At 53.8% G+C, this 17,334-nt stretch overlaps 1 protein-coding gene across 1 annotated transcript; it reads left to right on the forward strand.

The window, feature by feature from the left end:
- Positions 1–14,398: 14,398 nt before the first annotated feature.
- Positions 14,399–15,319, forward strand: LOC148592747 (olfactory receptor 14J1-like). Its single transcript, XM_088533920.1, has one exon. The coding sequence runs from the start codon at positions 14,399–14,401 to the stop codon at positions 15,317–15,319; it is 921 nt and encodes a 306-aa protein (XP_088390046.1).
- Positions 15,320–17,334: the final 2,015 nt, after the last annotated feature.

The following is a 17,334-nucleotide window of genomic DNA, read 5'->3' on the forward strand; positions in this document are numbered from 1 at the left end:
TGCCGGGGCGCTCTGGCCCAGATGCTGCCGACGGGCACGGCCAGAGGGGTGTCAGGAAGCGCTGCCCGCGGGGACAGTGCCCATGTGCCAGCCCCATGTGCCCGCGGCCCTGGCCATGGCCGTGCCAGGGAGGAGGAAGGATGGAGAGCGGCTGACCCTCCAGCTCCAGCCGGGGGCTTCACAGGCCCGCTTGGGACACTCCCCCAATGACACGGGCTGACCTCATAGCAGGCCTTGTCTCATCACAAGGACATATTCCTATAAGATGTCCCCACCGGTGCCACAGCAGCTGCACTTCTCTGCAAGGCCTGGTTGTTGCTGGCCATTGCTCGTGGTGCTCCCCACTGCCCCCCTGTGCAGCCGCTGTGTGGCGAGAAGCGCGAACGGGAGGCGAGGCGAGCGCGGTGCAGAGAGGTTTGGGGCCAGGAGGCTGCAAGAGACCTGTGCGCCTTGCTGGAGAGGAGAGGCGAGGGGCCGAGCAAGATGCAGGGCTCCTGGACTGAGACCCTCCGTCCGGAGATGAGGCTCCTCTACCCCACGCTCCTGAAAGTCTCCATGGAGGGTGAGGCCTTGGGGAACTGCTTCCCCAGGGGTCAGGTGCCCCAGTCCTTGGTCCTACCCCCCTGTCCCTCTCCCTGCTCCACAGTGGCCCTGGGCTCTGTGGAAGCCTGGCACTCTAAAAATGGGGGCTGAGGACCCCTCGAGGGCTGGGACTGGGGCATCTTGGAGGGTTTGCGTACACCTGCATGTGTCACCCTGGGCTGGGCAGCTTGCAGATCAGCCATCAGCAGGCTGACAGGGGCTGACGTCTCTTTCCCTTGCTCTGCAGAGATTGTGGCGATTTGGGACGCAGTGTCCAATTACATCCTGCAGCAGATGATGCTGAACAAGGTGGGCTGCTCTTCTGCTCCCCTCCCCTTGTCAGGAGCTCGCTTGGCCAGGGAGTCTGGGCACCCAGGGAGCAATCCTGCCCCCTGAGCCACAGCAGCACCCTGCCACCAGAGCAGCTCCTCAGCAAGCCGGCAGAGAGACCGTGTGCAGTTCTGTACGGGAAACTGTGGGGCACCTCGGCGGCCTGCTCTTTGCCCCATGGTGACAAAAGGGAGGAGACCAAGCCGAGAGATGGAGATATTTTCCTGCTTTTATGTCCTCAGTGAACTCTGGCATCTTCTCAAGTTCTGGGATGTTGGGAAATTCTTGGATCAGGCCAAGGACAAAATCCTGGAAAAGTGACTCTCCTCCAAAGCTCTCCTAAGGACTCCTTCTTGCCCCACAGTTCCTCAGCAGCAGCAACATCAGGAGGAGGGACAGCAGCCCCACACGCTGACACCTGTCACTTGGGCCATCTCCAGAAGGCTGATGCCTTCACCTTGTCTTTTGCCTCTGCAGGGTGTGCTGATTACGGGGCTTGGCACCTTCTGTGTGGTGCAAGAACCACTGTGGCTGGGGCCAGAAAAAGTACTGATGGTCCGAAGACCCATCTTCAAGCTGGCCACGAACCCAGCCTGGCAACAGTGGCTGAAACGCCCCAAAGTGACTGTCCCCGGTGAGTTGGCAGCACTGGGTCACCCTCCATTTCCCTTGTCCCCTCTGGTGGGCAGTGGGTGAGTGCTCCTCTACAGGATGGGGTTGCAAAGACGGCACCGTAAAGATGGGCGCTCTTCCCTCAGCTGCCCTAACACCTGGCTCCAGCCACCCACTTTGCTGCTGCACTGACCCTGCTCCTCTTCCTTGCAGAGAACATCAAGATCGAGCCCTTAGACTTCAGGCATCTGAGTCAGGCCACCTCCCTGCCACGGCCTGTGGTGGAAGACTGTGTGGATGAGACCATCATCCTATTCTCATCCCACTTGAAGTATCAGGAGAATGTCTCCTTTATCTTCAAGGACATTGGGGTCCTGGGCCGTGAGGGAGATGTAATAAGAATGAAGTTTTTTGGCAGCTGCATCCAGCAGCTGGAGACCACCGCAAGCCTCATTGCAGCCCTGCGCAGTGTAAGTCCCTCAGCTTGCTAGGCCCACAGCCATTTCGGTGGGCATCCTGCAAAAGGAGGTACCACCTGGCCTCTCTTGGGCTGCTGGGGGCTGGTGGGATAATCCAACCCCTGCCGCAGTGCTTGGCCCCACCAAATTCTCCTCTCACAGAGAGAGCAGCCCCCAAACTCCTTGAGTCTTCTCCTTACAGCCTGGCATGGCTATTAGCCCCTCTCCCCTTGCCCTTGCCAGGCAGGCTGTGCACACCAGAACGAGGGGCTAAGGTGCACGGCAGAGGGCTGGCAAGAAGGCTTGGAGCAGCAGACTCCCCTTGGAGCAGGACCAAGGGCACCAAGCCGCCCTGCCAACCTCCCACCGTGTGTGTCCACATTGCAGAGACCGTGGCTCAAGGAACTGGTGGTCCCCACTCCGCCGGCCAACATCCCAGTAATCCCGTCTCGGTGTATCTACGTCTTCCCAAGGTGAGTGTGCGCCCGGAGCACAGCTTCCCTGTTCCTGCTCGGGAGTACTCGCTACTGGAGCTCCGTGCTCAGCATGGAGCTCGGAAGATGTCGTCACCACTTAGGCCAGGTTTGCTGCCCTTGGAGGAAACTGCCAAATCTCCCCAGAGAAGCAGCAGGGACACAAGTAGATGGCTGGCAAGGAGACCTCCATGGGCAGCCAGGAACATTAGTGGCCACAAGGTGCCAAGGGGAGAAAGAGACTTATCCTCCAACCTGCCTTCCCTCTGCTTTCCAGGTTTCAGGTCAGGGTGGAATGCAGCCCAAAAGCAAAGGCTGCCCCCGCTAGCTCCCCAGGCGGGAAGAAAAAGGGGAAAGAGCTCGGGAGCACCAGGCCCAGCAAGGGTAAGACCAAAGCTGCCTCCTCACCAGCTTGGGGCCCTCTGCCATTGCCCTGGCTGGCAGCAGCCAGGTCCAAGCCTGCTGCACAGCAGCGGTGCTGAAGAGCTCCCATGTTTCTTGCTTACAGAGCAGCATCCTGGCGCACTCCTGCAGCATGGCAGGCAGGTTTGCCTCCCCTTGCTGCCCAGCTGGGGCGCACGCAGCAGGCAGCCACGCTTGGAGAAGCCACCTTCTGCCAGGTGAGACAGAGCCTGGGCAGGAGGGATGAGGGCCCCTTGGGATGTGCTGGCCCAAAGGTCTCCCAGTGCCTCCTGACACACGGCTCCCAGCCACGGCTGCTGTCTCACTGGGTGGCAAAATTGAGTCACTCTGCCAAGGAGCCTCCCATCCCCTTCCTTTTCCGCCAGGGTCATGAGCTTTAGGGGAGCAGAATGCAAATGCCCAGTGCGGAGTTACTGCTCCAGCAACAAGTCCCGGGAGGTTTCAGGAATCCCATTGTGAGGCTCCCGGGAGCCAACACCTCCTGACCTCCTCCTAATTCAGCCCACACTCTCTTCTCAGGACCTTCACAGACCTATCGGGGCAGTTCTTGGTGCCCTCATGGGAAAAGGAGGCCCAGGTGCAGCACGTGCCTCATCCCCCAGCTGCACCTCGCACTGGCCCTGCCAGTGCCGCTCCAGGCACTGCAGCACAGGTGCGTGATGGGGCCCCAGGTAACACTCGCATCTCTCCCGCTAGCAACAAAGCTCGCTCTGGCGAGACTCCCCGTGCCATGGGCCCGCAGGGTGGGATCACTAGGACATTCAGCGTCCCCAGGGGGATCCAGCCCCACAGCCTCCATGCTTGGCTCTGCTTTTGCATCAGCGTTTTCAGTCGGCTCTCACCACATGCCTGTAGAAACTCTCCTGGGGTTTTGCCCTTCCCGAGATGGTGTTGGTTGGCTTGGATGGGGTTGGACACCTGGGGCTACTTTGCTGAGTCTGCTCACTTAAGGCATAAGAGAGCAGCTTTGCATCGTGCTGGCAGCAGCCCAGCTGTCTGGGAGGCTCAGGAGCAGGCGCTGGAGAGAGGGTGAAGAGCACAAGCCAACAAGGCTCCCAAGTGCCACGAGATCCCTCACCAAATGAAGTCTATCCTGTTCCTGCCTGTGCTCCTCCAGGAAACAGCCCTCCCTGCCCCGCAGCACCCTGCGAGAGCTGCCCGCCTCTCCCTTTTCCAAGAGAAGGCGAAGGCGGACCGTGAAATCCTGGAGGAGCTGCAGGCAATGAAGGACAAGTGCAGCCGGCAGTGCAAAAAGGTAGGGGATGCCTAGGACAGCCCTGGGGAAAAGGGCCATATCCCACCTGCAGGGTGGTGGGGCCTCGCAGGCAGCCAGGGCGCAGGTGGTGCTGCCTGCAAGGACCTGGCGCCTCCCCTGCCAGGGAGGCAGCGCTGCCTCCCCCATTCCCCCTGCCGCCCTCAAACCGTTTGCTCTTCTTGCCCTTGCCAAACAGATAGAAATTCTGAACAAGCAGCTCTGTGTGGAGCAGCGCTGCTCGCCAGCCACAGGCCAGCCAGCCAAAACGTGAGTGTCCATGGGGTTGCTGCGTCAAGCCAGGTCCTTGCACCGTGCTGGACCAGGATGGTGTGTGGATACTGGCCCACAAATCCCTCTGCTCTGAGCACGGCCTGCAAGAGCCCCTGGTTTCCTCTGCTGTGAGGGGATGGGGCCAGGGAGGGAAGGAGCCATCAGAGTGGCAAAGGGACTTGGTCGCTCCCCCTGCAGGGATCTGTCGCCGCGAGCCAAGCTGAATGTGCAGCTCACGGCATCCTACAAAGTGATTCGGGACGGCTGGAAGGACAAGGTCCAGCTGAACCGGCAGAGGCTGAAGGAGCAGGAAGAGGCTCAACGGTAAATAGAGCCCAGTCCCAGGGCACACATGTGGCTTTGGAGCTTGCCCTGGCCTCAAACAGCCTTCCATGGAGATGGGCTGGGGGGCTAGGATGCACCATCAAATTCTCAGCGGGTGCCTAGATATCCAGAGTGGCTCAACCTCTTTCTCCTGATTCGCACAGGATGTTGGTGCTGGGCAACCTCCGCAGCCAAGAACTGCAGAATCGCCGGCTGCGCAGAGCACTCCGCAAAAACACAAATGGCCGTTTCCTGCGCAAATAAACAGTCTTTCTGAGTTGGTGTGATCCTGTCATTGGTGGGGGTGAGACCGCAAGGGGCATAGGGCAGCAGTGGAGGGGCTGGAAAGGGGCATGCAGGAGAGCAGGTAGCTAGAGAGTGAAGTCCTAGGAGGTCTTCATTCTGGGCTGTGCATGTAATGACCACTTTGGAAAGGTCTCCAAGCCAGCACTTCCAGAGGTGACCTGGGCACAGTGGCACTGCTTTCTGCTCTCCAGGTCATCCCCAAAAGTCTCAGAGAGGTCCCAACTGGAGGATCCCTGCCTGGGCTGATAAACTGATCCCACCCCAGCTCTAGAGCAAAGTAAAGCTGGTGGCCAGTGTAAAGCCCTGTGCAGCCTGGCAGCTCTTGTCTGAAAACAGGATCCCCTTCCCAGCTACGAAGTTTCAAAGCATGGCAAAAACCTTACCTACATCCTGCCTAGAAATATGTTACTTCCTACATAGTTTAAATGAAGCTTTCTTATATTCTCCATGTCAAATCTAACTCAAAAAATGTTGCTCGTTGCACAGCCACAACTTGGAGCAGATCGTTCAGAGAGAATTGCAGGGCACAATATGCTGTCTGTACATGTTGTTTCCTTACTCCTTTATCTCACATTCCCTGGAGGAAGGACATTACATTAACACACACGATAGAGCAGAACGCATTTTGCACCACCTGTGTTAAAAGGCTATAGGGAAATAGGAGGAGTTGGGGAGGGGAAGACAGCAAAATGGAAATGCCTGGAGTGTTGTTCCTGCTCCTTCACTGGGCAAAGTCCAAAACCTTGGGAAAAATCAGGAATCTTTCCTTTAGCTTTAGAGAGCTGCTGTGTAAACTCTCAGTGAAAAGAGGGAGTGAAATACCCCGTCACCACACCGTGGCACGCCTCCCGCACATCTCCCAGAAGTGAAGCTGCATTTTTTATTTTTTACTGTTTTTCACATTACCAAGAAGGTATCTGGAAGCATAAGTGCTTCTGGGTATATGGTGCTGTCAGAAACCACCAGTAATAGAAACCGATGCAAAAGGCAACTAGGGGAGCTAGTCAAAATTTGCTTTGGCAGCTTCTATTGCCTACTAGCTACAGCAACTATTGGCTTCTAACAACCTGTTATGAGCTAAATTCTAGGAATATCATATTGAGAAACTGCTGGGAAATCCATTCTTGGAATCTTTTCTTAATTGTGGTCTTCTCTATCCTTCCTCTCTACAAACCCTTCCCTTGCACCTTAATCTTCTGGCTTCACCATTCTGAGACCACTTTTCAGGTACTTGATGTCACTTCTGTTTTCCTCAATTCCAGCAGCATCACCGTAAATTTGGGGAGAAAAAAGATTATTCTCCATGGATTCCCCAGAGAAAAAGCCTCCAAGGACTCCCAAGTAAATAGAGGTCCATCAAAACATCTCTCACGTGGATTTATTCAAGGTAAGAAGAAGGGTATGTGAATACAACTGTGATGGAGAGATAGGACAAAGCAAGAAGTGATGGAAAACCAGGAAAGAGTTGGAATGGAGTCCTCTGCATAGTCCTCATAAGCTTTTTTTTTTTTTTTTTTTTTTCCCCTCCCACTTGGTAAAGTTGTGTGGATAAACATAAGTTTTGATGTTTATGGAAATGTGAACATTGAAGAACCCTTGCATGGATGACCAGGTGTCACAGTCAGATGCTACAAATGTATGTAACGATGCACATAAATGACAGAAAGCACCCAAGGCTGCCAAGAGAGAGACAGCCTGGGAGAGTCCGTCTGGGAGGACCATACCCAAAGACCAGGTGCATAACCAGCATCACTACCCTTCCGTCTTGCCTTGTTCCTCTCCTCTTTTTGCTAAGGCCAAATGGCAAGTCCAGTGCTGAAGCCCCCATGTCTGCCCACTTTCCCAAATCCTTACCCTGGGCTTGAAGTTAAGCCTAAGCCTTCTTTGCTCGCCTTGAGTTGCTGGGCCCTTCTTAGTAATCATCCCCACTCAAAGATGATGCTCTGTGCCAAAACTCAGGGCCCTAAATAAAACCTGAGCACAGAGCCCAAAGGCAACACTGAGCTACCACCAAGAACATTTCCCTGATCCCACTAAGTCCAAAGCCTGCCTGGATGCCTTGAGCTTCAATACAAAGATGTTTCTTCACATCCCTGAGCATGCAGGCATCCAGTAAAGCTAGGTGGGAGGGCTATGGGGCCTGTCAGGCAGAGGAAGGGCATGGAGTGTGGGGTGTTGCTGTGAAGACGTGTGGGGCTCAGAAGAGAGGCAGGCCAGAGGTAGCTGCAGCAGGAGTTGTAAGTGCTGGGCTGTAGGTGGTCAGGTCACTTGTGATGCAGTCATGGGTTTGGAGAGGAGCATCACGTGGGCATTGTAATGCACTCGAAGGATGGGTGAGGAGCACCCTCGGAGGGGCATGACCCAGGTAGAAGGCAGAGTGATCTGGTGTTGATGAGGAGATGCTCTGTTTTGCTTCCACTGTGCTTGAGGAGCTGGAGGCAGGTGTGTGAGGATATGACGGGCTCCCAGAGGATATCCAAGGGCTCTCTTTGGGGGAGGTAAGGGACCTTGACGTACTGGTGCTGTAGGTGGGATGGGTCTGGGAGAGCCCCTGGAAGAGAGCACAGCTGGAGGGCGTCTAACCCAGGATCCACCACCAATAAGTTCTCCCTCCTGCCACTAAGCCCAAAACCTACATAAATTGCTGAGGCTTCAAGCACAAGGTTGTTTCTTCGCTGCTTCTAGCCATTTGTATCCCTAGTTTGAAGGACTTTGTAGCCTTCAGGCAATGAGAGGGAGGGCAGAGCATATGGGTTGCAGTGAGGTTTTGTTGGGGTGAAAGTGAGGCAAGAGGAAGCTGCAGGAGAAGGTGTGAATGCTGGAGTGAAGGTTGTGTGATCCTTGCTGCTGTAGACACAGGAAAGACGAGGAGCATGAGGGAGCAGTGGGAGGCCTTCAGGGAATGATGGAATAGCACTCTGGCCTTGGCCCTTACACAGGACTTTAACCACCCTGATGTATGTGGAGATAATCACACAGCTAGGAACAGACAGTCCAGAGGGTTCCTGCAGAACATTACAGATAACTTTTTGATGCAGGTGGTTGACGAGCCAACAAGGGGAGGGGCACTGCTAGACCTGATACTAAGAAACAGAGATGGTCTAGTTGGAAATGTGAGGGTTGGAGGCAGTCTTGGCTGCAGTGACCATGAGATGTTGGAATTCACAATCCTACAAGGAGGAAGCTGGACAAGAAGTAGGATTGCAACCCCTGACTCCAAGAGAACCAATTTTGACCTCTGCAAGGACCTCCTGGAGGAATACCCTGAGCCAGGGTCCTAGAAGGAAAGGGGGTCCAGGAGAGTTGGCTAATATTCAAGTACCACTTTCTCCAAGCTCAGGATCAGTGCATTCCTACAAGAAAGAAGTAGAGCAAGGGGTGCAGGACACCTGCACGGATGGACAACGAGCTCTTGGGAGCATACATCATGTGAAAGAAGGCTCAGACCACATGTGAACAATATAGGAACATTGTCAAAGAATGCAGAGAAGGCAGAGTTACGAAATGCCTTCTTTACTTCATTCTTTACTGCTAAGTCTAGTCCCCATGAACCAGAGAGCCCGGAGACAAGAGAAAGAACCAGGAGAGAGGAAGACTTTCCTCTGGTTGAGGAGGATTGGGTTAGGGATTATTTAGGCAAACTGGACACCGTAAATCTATGAGATCACATGGGATGCACCCAAGAGCGCTGAGGGAACTGGTGGGGGGGTTATTGCACAGCTGCTCTCCGTCATCTTTTTGAGAGGACATGGAGAGCGGAGGAGGTGCGGAAGGACTGGAAGAAAGCCAGCATCACTCTAGTCTTCAGAAAGGGCAAGAGGGAGGACTCGGCAAACTACAGACCGGTCAGCCTCATCTCTGTTCCTGGAAAGGTGGTGGAGCAACGCATCCTAGAGAGTATCTCTAGGCATGTGAAGGAAAAGAAGGGGATCAGGAGTAGCCAGCATGGATTCACCAAGGCGAAGCCATGTTTGTCTGGCCTTCTACGATGGGATGACTGGCTAGATGAATGAGGGGAGAGCTGTGAATGTTGAGTATCTTCACTTCAGCAAGGCTTTCAACACCATCTCCCATTACATCCTCATGCACAAGCTCAGAAAGTGTGGGTTAGATGAGTGGACAGTGAGACGGATTGAGAACTGACTGAATGTCAGAGCTCAGAGGGTCATGAAAAATTGGGCCAAGTCTAGTTGGAGACCTGGGGCCAGTGGTGTCCCTCAGGCATCAGTACTGGGCCCGGCGTTGTTCAACTTGTTCATCAGTGACTTGGTTGTGTGCACAGGAAGTTTGCGGATGATACAAAACTGAGTGGAGTGGTCGACACTTCAGAGAGTGGTGCTGCCATTCAGAGGGACCTAGACAAGATGGAGAGTTGGGAACAGAGGAACCTCATGAGGTTCAGCAAGGAAAAGCGCAGGGTCCTGCACCTGGGGAGGAATAACTCCAGACACAAGTACAGATAAGGGGCTGACCTGCTGGAAAGCAGCTCCGTGGAGAGCGATTTGGGAGTCCCGGTTGACAACAAGTTAACCATGAGCCATCAGTGTGCCCTCATGGCCAAGAAGGCCAATGGGATCCTGGCTGCATCAGGAGAAGCACTGCCAGCAGGTTGAGGGAGGTGATCCTCCCCCTCTACTCAGCTCTGGTGAGGCCACAGCTAGAGTATTGCGTGCAGTTCTGGGCTCCCCAGTACAAGAGGGACCTGGAACTTCTAGACAGAGTCCAGCTTAGAGCAGCAAAGATGATTAAGGAACTGGAGCATCTATCTTCTGAGGAAAGACTAAGCGAGCTGGGCCTGTTTAGCCTGCGGAAGATTGAGAGGAGATCTTATCAGTATGTATAAATACCTGAGGGGAGAATGTAAAGAGGATGGGGCCAAACACTTCTTGGTGGTGGCCAGTGATAGGACAAGGGGTAATGCGTATAAACTAGAAGAGAGGAAGTTTCATCTCCATATGAGGAAGAACTTCTTTACTGTGAGAGTGACAGAGCACTGGAACAGGCTGCCCAGAGAGGTTGTGGAGTCTCCTCTGGAGATCTTCAAAACCCTCCTGGATGTGACCTTGTGCCATGTGCCCTAGGTGTCCATGCTTGAGCAGGGGGGTTGAACTAGATGATCTCTAGAGGTCCCTTCTGAGGTTAACCACTCTGTGATTCTGTGAACTTGCTCCTGGGAGACAATGCCCATCATTTCCTTTGTCACATCTTTACCACATCTACAGAGTTCCATTCAGCAGTGTCTACACTAACTCTTTACTCACCTATCAGGCAAGGAAGGGAATTACTGCAGCAGAAACAGCGTGACAATCATCAATTACTAATGTCATTCCTCTTGTCACACCATGCCTGCTCAGGCACTCGGTTCATTTAGCCGCCTAAAAGATCTTGCTGGACTCCCTGGTCCACTGGTAGCTCGCTGCAAATCTCTGCTCCTTGTTCACATTTGCCAGAGAAGATCATACTCACAGCAGCACAAATTCATGGTGCTAAGTGCTCCATCTCCCACCTCCTGATTAAGGAGCTGCCTTTCTCCAGGGCTGCAGAGCTCCGCAGGTGTCAGCCCCTGCACGGGGCACCCTCAGCAAACCCTCTTGTCCCCACTGCTGCTGGGACAGGAGCGGCCTCAGAGCCCGTCCCCAGCCATGGGCCAGCGCTGGCCTCGCAGCTGCTCTGCCAGCAGGGACCTCCCAAGGAACTGCCCAGCCAGGCGCCTCTTGCTGGCCTGCCCGGGACTCAGCAAAGAGCAGAGCTCACGGTCACCCTCACAGACATGGATGGACCTGCTAATGCCTGGTGCTGTCCAGTCAGGAGCACAGACAGTGTGACCCCCCTCCCAAGCAGGAGCAGTGCCATGTGCCTGCTGCTGGCCTTCCAGGTGCTTGTAAACATTGACTTGACCATCATCTGACTAGATGATCTCCAAACGTCCCTTGCAACCAGAGAAAGGTGCCTTCTCTCACTCAAGCACCCTTGAAGCTTGCTTATGAGCCAGCAATGTCCCCTTGCTGCCAAGAAGGCCAGTGGTCTTCTGGGGTGCAGAAGGAAGACTGTTGCCAGGAGGACAAGGGAGGTCATTCAGCCTCTCTACTAAGTCCTGGGGAGGCCACCCCTTGAGTCCTGTGTCTAGTGCTGGGCTCCCCAGTACAAGAGGGACATGAAGCTACTGGAGAGAGCCCAGCATATATCTATGTATGTCTAAAGTTGATCAGCGAGCTGGAGCATCTCTCCTATGCAGAAAAGGTGAGAGAACTGAGCCTGTTTTACCCTGGACAAGAGAAGGTTGAAAGGGGATGTTATCAAGGTGTGCAAATACCTGAAGGGAGGATGCCAAGAGCAGAAGAAGATGGCCCAGACTCTTTTTAGTGGTGCCTAGTGATGGCACAAGAGGCAACAGACACAAATTGAAGCACAGGAAGTTCTGTCTGAATTTCAGGAAAAGCATCTTGACGGTGAAGGTGACAGACCACTGGCATGGGTTGCCCAGAAAGGTTATGGCATCTCCTTCTGTGGAGATATTCCAGACCTGCCTGGACAGGATCCTGTGCATCGTGCTGTATGTGACACTGCTTGATCAAGGGGATTGAACTAGATCATCTGCAAAGCTCCTTCCAACCTCAACCGTTCTGTGATTCTATAAATGGTCTCCACTGGAATAGATCAGCTTTTTGAGCTGTAGGGATCTGCCTGTCCCTCAGCTTTATTGTGAGTGCTGCTCTAGCAGGATAGAAGGCATCCAGGATCATTAGAGATGACCAAGGAAATGCCTGACCTGGCCTCCCACTGAAGCTCTATCTCCAGTGATTCCATTAGGACCTTTAAGCCAGGAGCTTGCAAGCAGACCATGTGCATGCTTAGCCTGGTAAGGGGGAATCCCACCTGCCATGTATTTGTGGAGTTCATGAGTTAGCTGAATCCTTCTCCAAACCTGGCGCTTCTGAACAGACATGTGGGGCCCCAATAAGTCATCTGAATAAGTCATCTGAATCATATATGCACCATGTATCAACAAGCTCCCTTCTTATCCCTGTCTGGGTGTCCTTCCTGGTTAAGAGATGTGAATCAGGACTTCCAGTGGGACATTTCTAACTTTGGTAGATAATCATTATCTGATGAAATAAATTGCAATGTTGGAATCTGTATCCCTGTACTCTTTAGAGAAGGAAAACAGGTTACTCTACTTGATGGAACATATCTCAGAGGGAGGAATCCCAAGGGACAGAGTAATTCCTGATTCAGCTGGGTTGCAGCTCGTGGCAACCTGTCAGCACTGCCCAGAGACAGCCGAGTGCAGGAGCAGCTCCTGTGCCAAGAGCAGCAGGGCTGCGGGCACTGCCTGCTGCTGCGGACAGGGGAGGAGAGAGGACAGAGAGGTGAAAGGCAGCGTGGAGTGGGAGGACAGAGCAGAGCTCATGGTGGGAGCAATCTGTGACACAGTAAGTCACCGGCTGCAGGGTAATTCTACTAAGGTTTCTGGAGGGGTCTGCAGCACCCCTCCCAGCTGATGACTTTTTTTTTTTTTTTTTTTTTTTTTTTGAGGATTGTTCTCCCTGTTTCTACTTCGCATACAAGGAGATGCTTCAGAACAGAAATTCCCTGTCCCAGCATCACAAGGTCAGGGCATCATGGCTGCTTCTTCTGGAGCTGGTGCAAGACAGTGAGGGCAATGTGGGCACAGAGGTTCTTCAGAGCACTGTTCTTCAGAGCAGTGTCCATGCGCCCCAGGGTGCTGTGTGCCCGGGGCAGTGATTCTGTGAGGATCAGCACTCAGCCTGCCAGGGCGCTGCAGGGAGAAGCTCTGGGTGGGTGGAGAGATCCCCCCCGGGCGGGTTCATTCTCCTGCTGAGAGGCTGCTGTGTGGGGTCAGGGCTGCTCACAGCTCAGCCTGACCCACACAACATATCTGGAAGGGGCTTTTCAAGAGGACACTCTTGGGAAGCTTCTATGAAAGGGAAGGGAATATCCAGAGGCTAGGATTTTGTTTTGTGTCTTTGACAAGGCAGCAAATGAATGGGACATTTTAGGTTTAGATGCCTGAAGGAGAGTTCTGCAGTGCTGCTCTGAGGGATCAATAGGTCTGCGAGGACCCCAGAATATTCCTTCAACTGCCTTTTCACCTGTGGGCAGCAGCAATATCCCCTTTGCAGCTCTCCTCATTCTCATTGTGCTTAGTCTCACTCTGCTCTCAAGGGGAAGGGCTCCAAGGCATTTCTGACCTCCTCTGCAGTCAGATTTCCAGAACAGCAGAGTTGCCTCTCTCCTGCCGTGTGCCCATTTCCCATTGCAAGGCACAGGGGCTGAGAACCACTGCCCTGGGAGTCCACACTGTCTGGGAGGTGCAACCTGGGGACGGTGCTGCTCTGTCTCTCTCTCCTCCCTTGGCAGCAGTCACAGTGTTTCTCCTCCTTTCCCTGCCTCTCCTTTCTGCTCTTGTCCTGGCAGTCAGCTGGGGCTTCAGCTACAAATTCAGATACTCACCCTGAGGTCCTGCCATGGAGGTGTCTGAATAGGGGCAATGTGCCCAGGGTGCTGGACAGCGTCATTGGAGGGGCTGCAAAGGGCTTGACTCTCCCTTTAGGAGACCCTGTGACTGTCAGGACATGTGACTGTCTCTGTTGTCCTGCTGGGGTTGTGAGGTGCCCTCCGGAAGAGGATTCAGTGTATAGAGTCTTTGCCATGCCAGGAGCAGTGTCCTGTTCTCTCCATCACGTATCCACCTTGAACTTAGAGGGAGAGCAGAGTTAAATGAGTGCTTTGAAACAGTCTTCTATGATCTCAACAGAGTTCAGGTTTTTCTGCAGGAACAAGGCAGATGGACTCAACAGCAATCCACACTGTTCTCTAAGCAGTAGAGACCCCATTCCATCTCCAGTCTGTTTAGCATTCACATTTTCAGCAATAGAGACATCTGTCTTTATTTGCATGTCAATAAAGACATGCAAAGAACCTGACCAGATATGGTGACAGAATGTAAAAATTTCCAAAATAAGTAATTATAAAACAAAATGCTAAAACCCCCTGCTGCACCCCAAACTCCTTGAAAGTGTTTGTGGGAATATTAAAAGACCCTTTATCTTAAAGGTGGATGTCCTGTGACATAAACTCCAAAAAGGAGAGATATCAAGAACCAGTCCTTTATACACATTGGCTTAGAGTAACTCAGGCTCTGGCTCCTCCCAGAACACTCAGGTGGAGCAGAGACTGAGGAGCTGACTGAAGGTGACAGTGAGAAGAAGAAATTACTGAGAGCTGGGATGGGGTCCAGAAGCATTTCTATGAAAAAATGGAAGGTTTATTTTAGAGAAAATTCTTCTAAGCTATTATTGTCTTTTCTTCCCTACACAGTTTTCCTGAGCCCAAAAGAACAGATGTCCAACAGCAGCTCCCTCAACGAGTTCCTCCTCCTGCTGTTCTCAGACATGCGGGAGCTGCAGCTCTTGCACTTCTCACTCTTCCTGGGCATCTACCTGGCTGCCCTCCTGGCCAACGGCCTCATCATCACAGCCGTAGCCTGCGACCACCGCCTCCACACCCCCATGTACTTCTTCCTCCTCAACCTCTCCCTCCTCGACCTTGGCTGCATCTCCACCACTGTTCCCAAATCCATGCACAATTCTCTGTGGAACATGAGGGTTATTTCATACTTGCAATGTGTTGGGCAGGTCTTTTTCTTCTTTTTTTTCGTATCAGCGGAGCATTATCTCCTAACAGTCATGGCCTATGACCGCTACGTTGCCATCTGCAGACCCCTGCACTACGGGACCCTCCTGGGCAGCAGAGCTTGTGTCAGAATGGCAGCAGCTGCCTGGGCCAGCGGTTTCCTCAATGCTCTCCTGCACACTGGGAACACATTTTCCCTACCCCTCTGCCAAGGCGATGTGGTGGAGCAGTTCTTCTGTGAGATGCCCCAGCTCCTCAAGCTCTCCTGCTCACACTCCTACCTCAGGGAAGCTGGGATTATTGTGGTTAGTTCCTGTTTATTCTTTGGGTGTTTCATTTTCATTGTGGTGTCCTACGTGCAGATCTTCAGAGCTGTGCTGAGGATCCCCTCTGAGCAGGGCCGGCACAAAGCCTTTTCCATTTGCCTCCCGCACCTGGCTGTGGTCTCTCTGTTTCTCAGCACTGCTCTGTTTGCTTACCTGAAGCCCCCCTCCATCTCCTCCCCAGCTCTGGATCTGGTGCTGGCTGTTCTGTACTCGGTGGTGCCTCCAGCAGTGAACCCCCTCATCTACAGCATGAGGAACAAGGAACTCAAGGATGCCCTAAGGAAACTCATCCAATTGTTCTAACATCAGCAATATCTGTACTGGGAGATTTGGCATCCAGGATATGTGTTGTTTTTTTGATTTATTTCTTACTTTTGTTCTGGTACATTCCTGCAAAGGAAAATAAATTTTCTGTTTTGTGTCATTTGTCCTGAAGAATCCCTCATGTAAATCTGACTCTTAGCCATGTTCAATTCCAACTGAGTCTGTCTCCCATCGTGACAAGCAGCAGCTGCTGGAGGGGCTGCAGGGCCGGTCTCATGCAGTGCTGGGCAGCAGGGTGGCTATGGAGGGACTGCAGGCAGACAGGGAGGGGACCTGCTGGGCACAAGAGCTAAGGAGACAGGGAGTCACTGACCTCATTATGGGGCCTCCTGCCCCTTGTCCTTGCACTTGCCCTGACTGATGCTGTGGACATGGCTGAGCTGGGTCCTGACCTGGTCTTGTCACCATTCTGCAGAGATGACTTCCCATGCCCAGCTCGACTCGGCCCTCCTAATGGTTTGGAAAGTCTTGGCAAGGGAAGCTGGAACTGAGCAGGTCCCAGAGAGGGCTCTAGATACCAAAGCTGTCTGTATCTACAGGGCAGAAAATTTCCTGACAAACAATTTAAAGGTGTGAGGAGAGCTTCAGATTCAGGGTGCCTACTCAGGAAGGCTGCATGCAGAGTCTTATGTGCATGAAGTAAGAGCAGCCACATTGGTCTGAGCTTACAATTCCCAGGATGCAGGCAGGGCCAATAGTGCTGGGATCTATGGACAGAAGATGCCACCCTCCAGTGCTCAAACAAGAGGAGCAGAGCAGGTTTGTGGATGGTAACGGGCGTCGGAGTCCAGCAGTGGCCAGATAAGACTGGAGGGCTCCAACCAGCCCTGCTTTGGGTAGGGGGTTGGACTGGAAAACTCCAGGGGTCCCTTCCCACAGCAACTTCTCTGCAACTCCATGGTTTCTTACTCTTTAGCCACAGATCCAGAAGCACTGGAAGCTCACTCTGCATTGGAAGTCCAAGAAGGTCCTGCTGCTCCTACCTTGAGCGGGTATCCACCTAACACATAGGGTCCATCTGGCCACAGAGGCATCACCTATCAAGTGCCCTGGCCAACACAGGCGATGGCAGGGTCTGTTCCTCTCATCACCGCTGCTGCTGTGCCCACATCAAACCCTACTGCTGGCAGATGACCTCAGGTCCTGAGGCAGCTCCAGCTCCTCCAGGGCTGTGCTGGAGCCATTCAGGATTGGGCTGAGGTGAGTCTGGCACCACCAGGTGGGTGGGAGAGGGCAGCCCCCTCTGCCACGCTGGGGCTGGGGCTGGGGCTGGGCACAGCTTTTCCCTGGGAGCTCCCTGCGGAGCCGCTCCAGGGTATCCTCCACCTCTGCCCTGGCAGCAGCACCAGCGCTCAGGGTGCCGGGGTGGGAGTGCACAGAGGACAGGAGGGGACGGGCTGCCCCGGGGGAGCATCGAGACCTGCTCTGTGCAAGCAGGGATGGAGAGAGGAAATGCAGAGCTCGGCTGGAGCTGGAAAGAGTGAGGGGAGGGGAGGGCAACGAGGAGACCTCCTGCCAGCACATCCAGAGCACAAGGAAGGAGGGAGGGAAATGGGGGCTGCTGCTCAGTGGGGTCAGGTCTGGGGCAGCCGAGGAGCCGGTCCCTGCCCACCCCAGGCTGTGCCCCACACAGGGCTCCGCAGGCAGCTGGGCTGCAGGACCTGCTGGGCTCTGCTGCACAAGAGAGCTCGTGCAAGCCTGGCCTGTTCCTCTCCTTGGGATATGGGGACCTGCAGGAGGATTGAGCTGGCCAGGGACCGCCCCACAGCTGGATGGGAACTCAGGTGGGACAGTACAAATGGGATTCCCATGAACCTGTCTTTACAACACGCTCGTTGCCACCACACTGAGCATCCCCAGCTGCCAGAAAGGAATATGATGAAAACAGCTCCAGACTCCTTTTTATTTCTTTCTTTTGTTTTTTATAACCTGTGTTGAGCTCAGCCACGTCCACACTCACCCTACCCAATGCACGCTGGTCTGGCTCACTCAGG

Source organism: Tinamus guttatus, unplaced genomic scaffold (genome assembly GCF_059628265.1).
Source record: "Tinamus guttatus ecotype Peru unplaced genomic scaffold, ASM5962826v1 Tinamus_guttatus_pri_ptg000527l, whole genome shotgun sequence".
NCBI classification, from domain to species: domain Eukaryota; kingdom Metazoa; phylum Chordata; class Aves; order Tinamiformes; family Tinamidae; genus Tinamus; species Tinamus guttatus.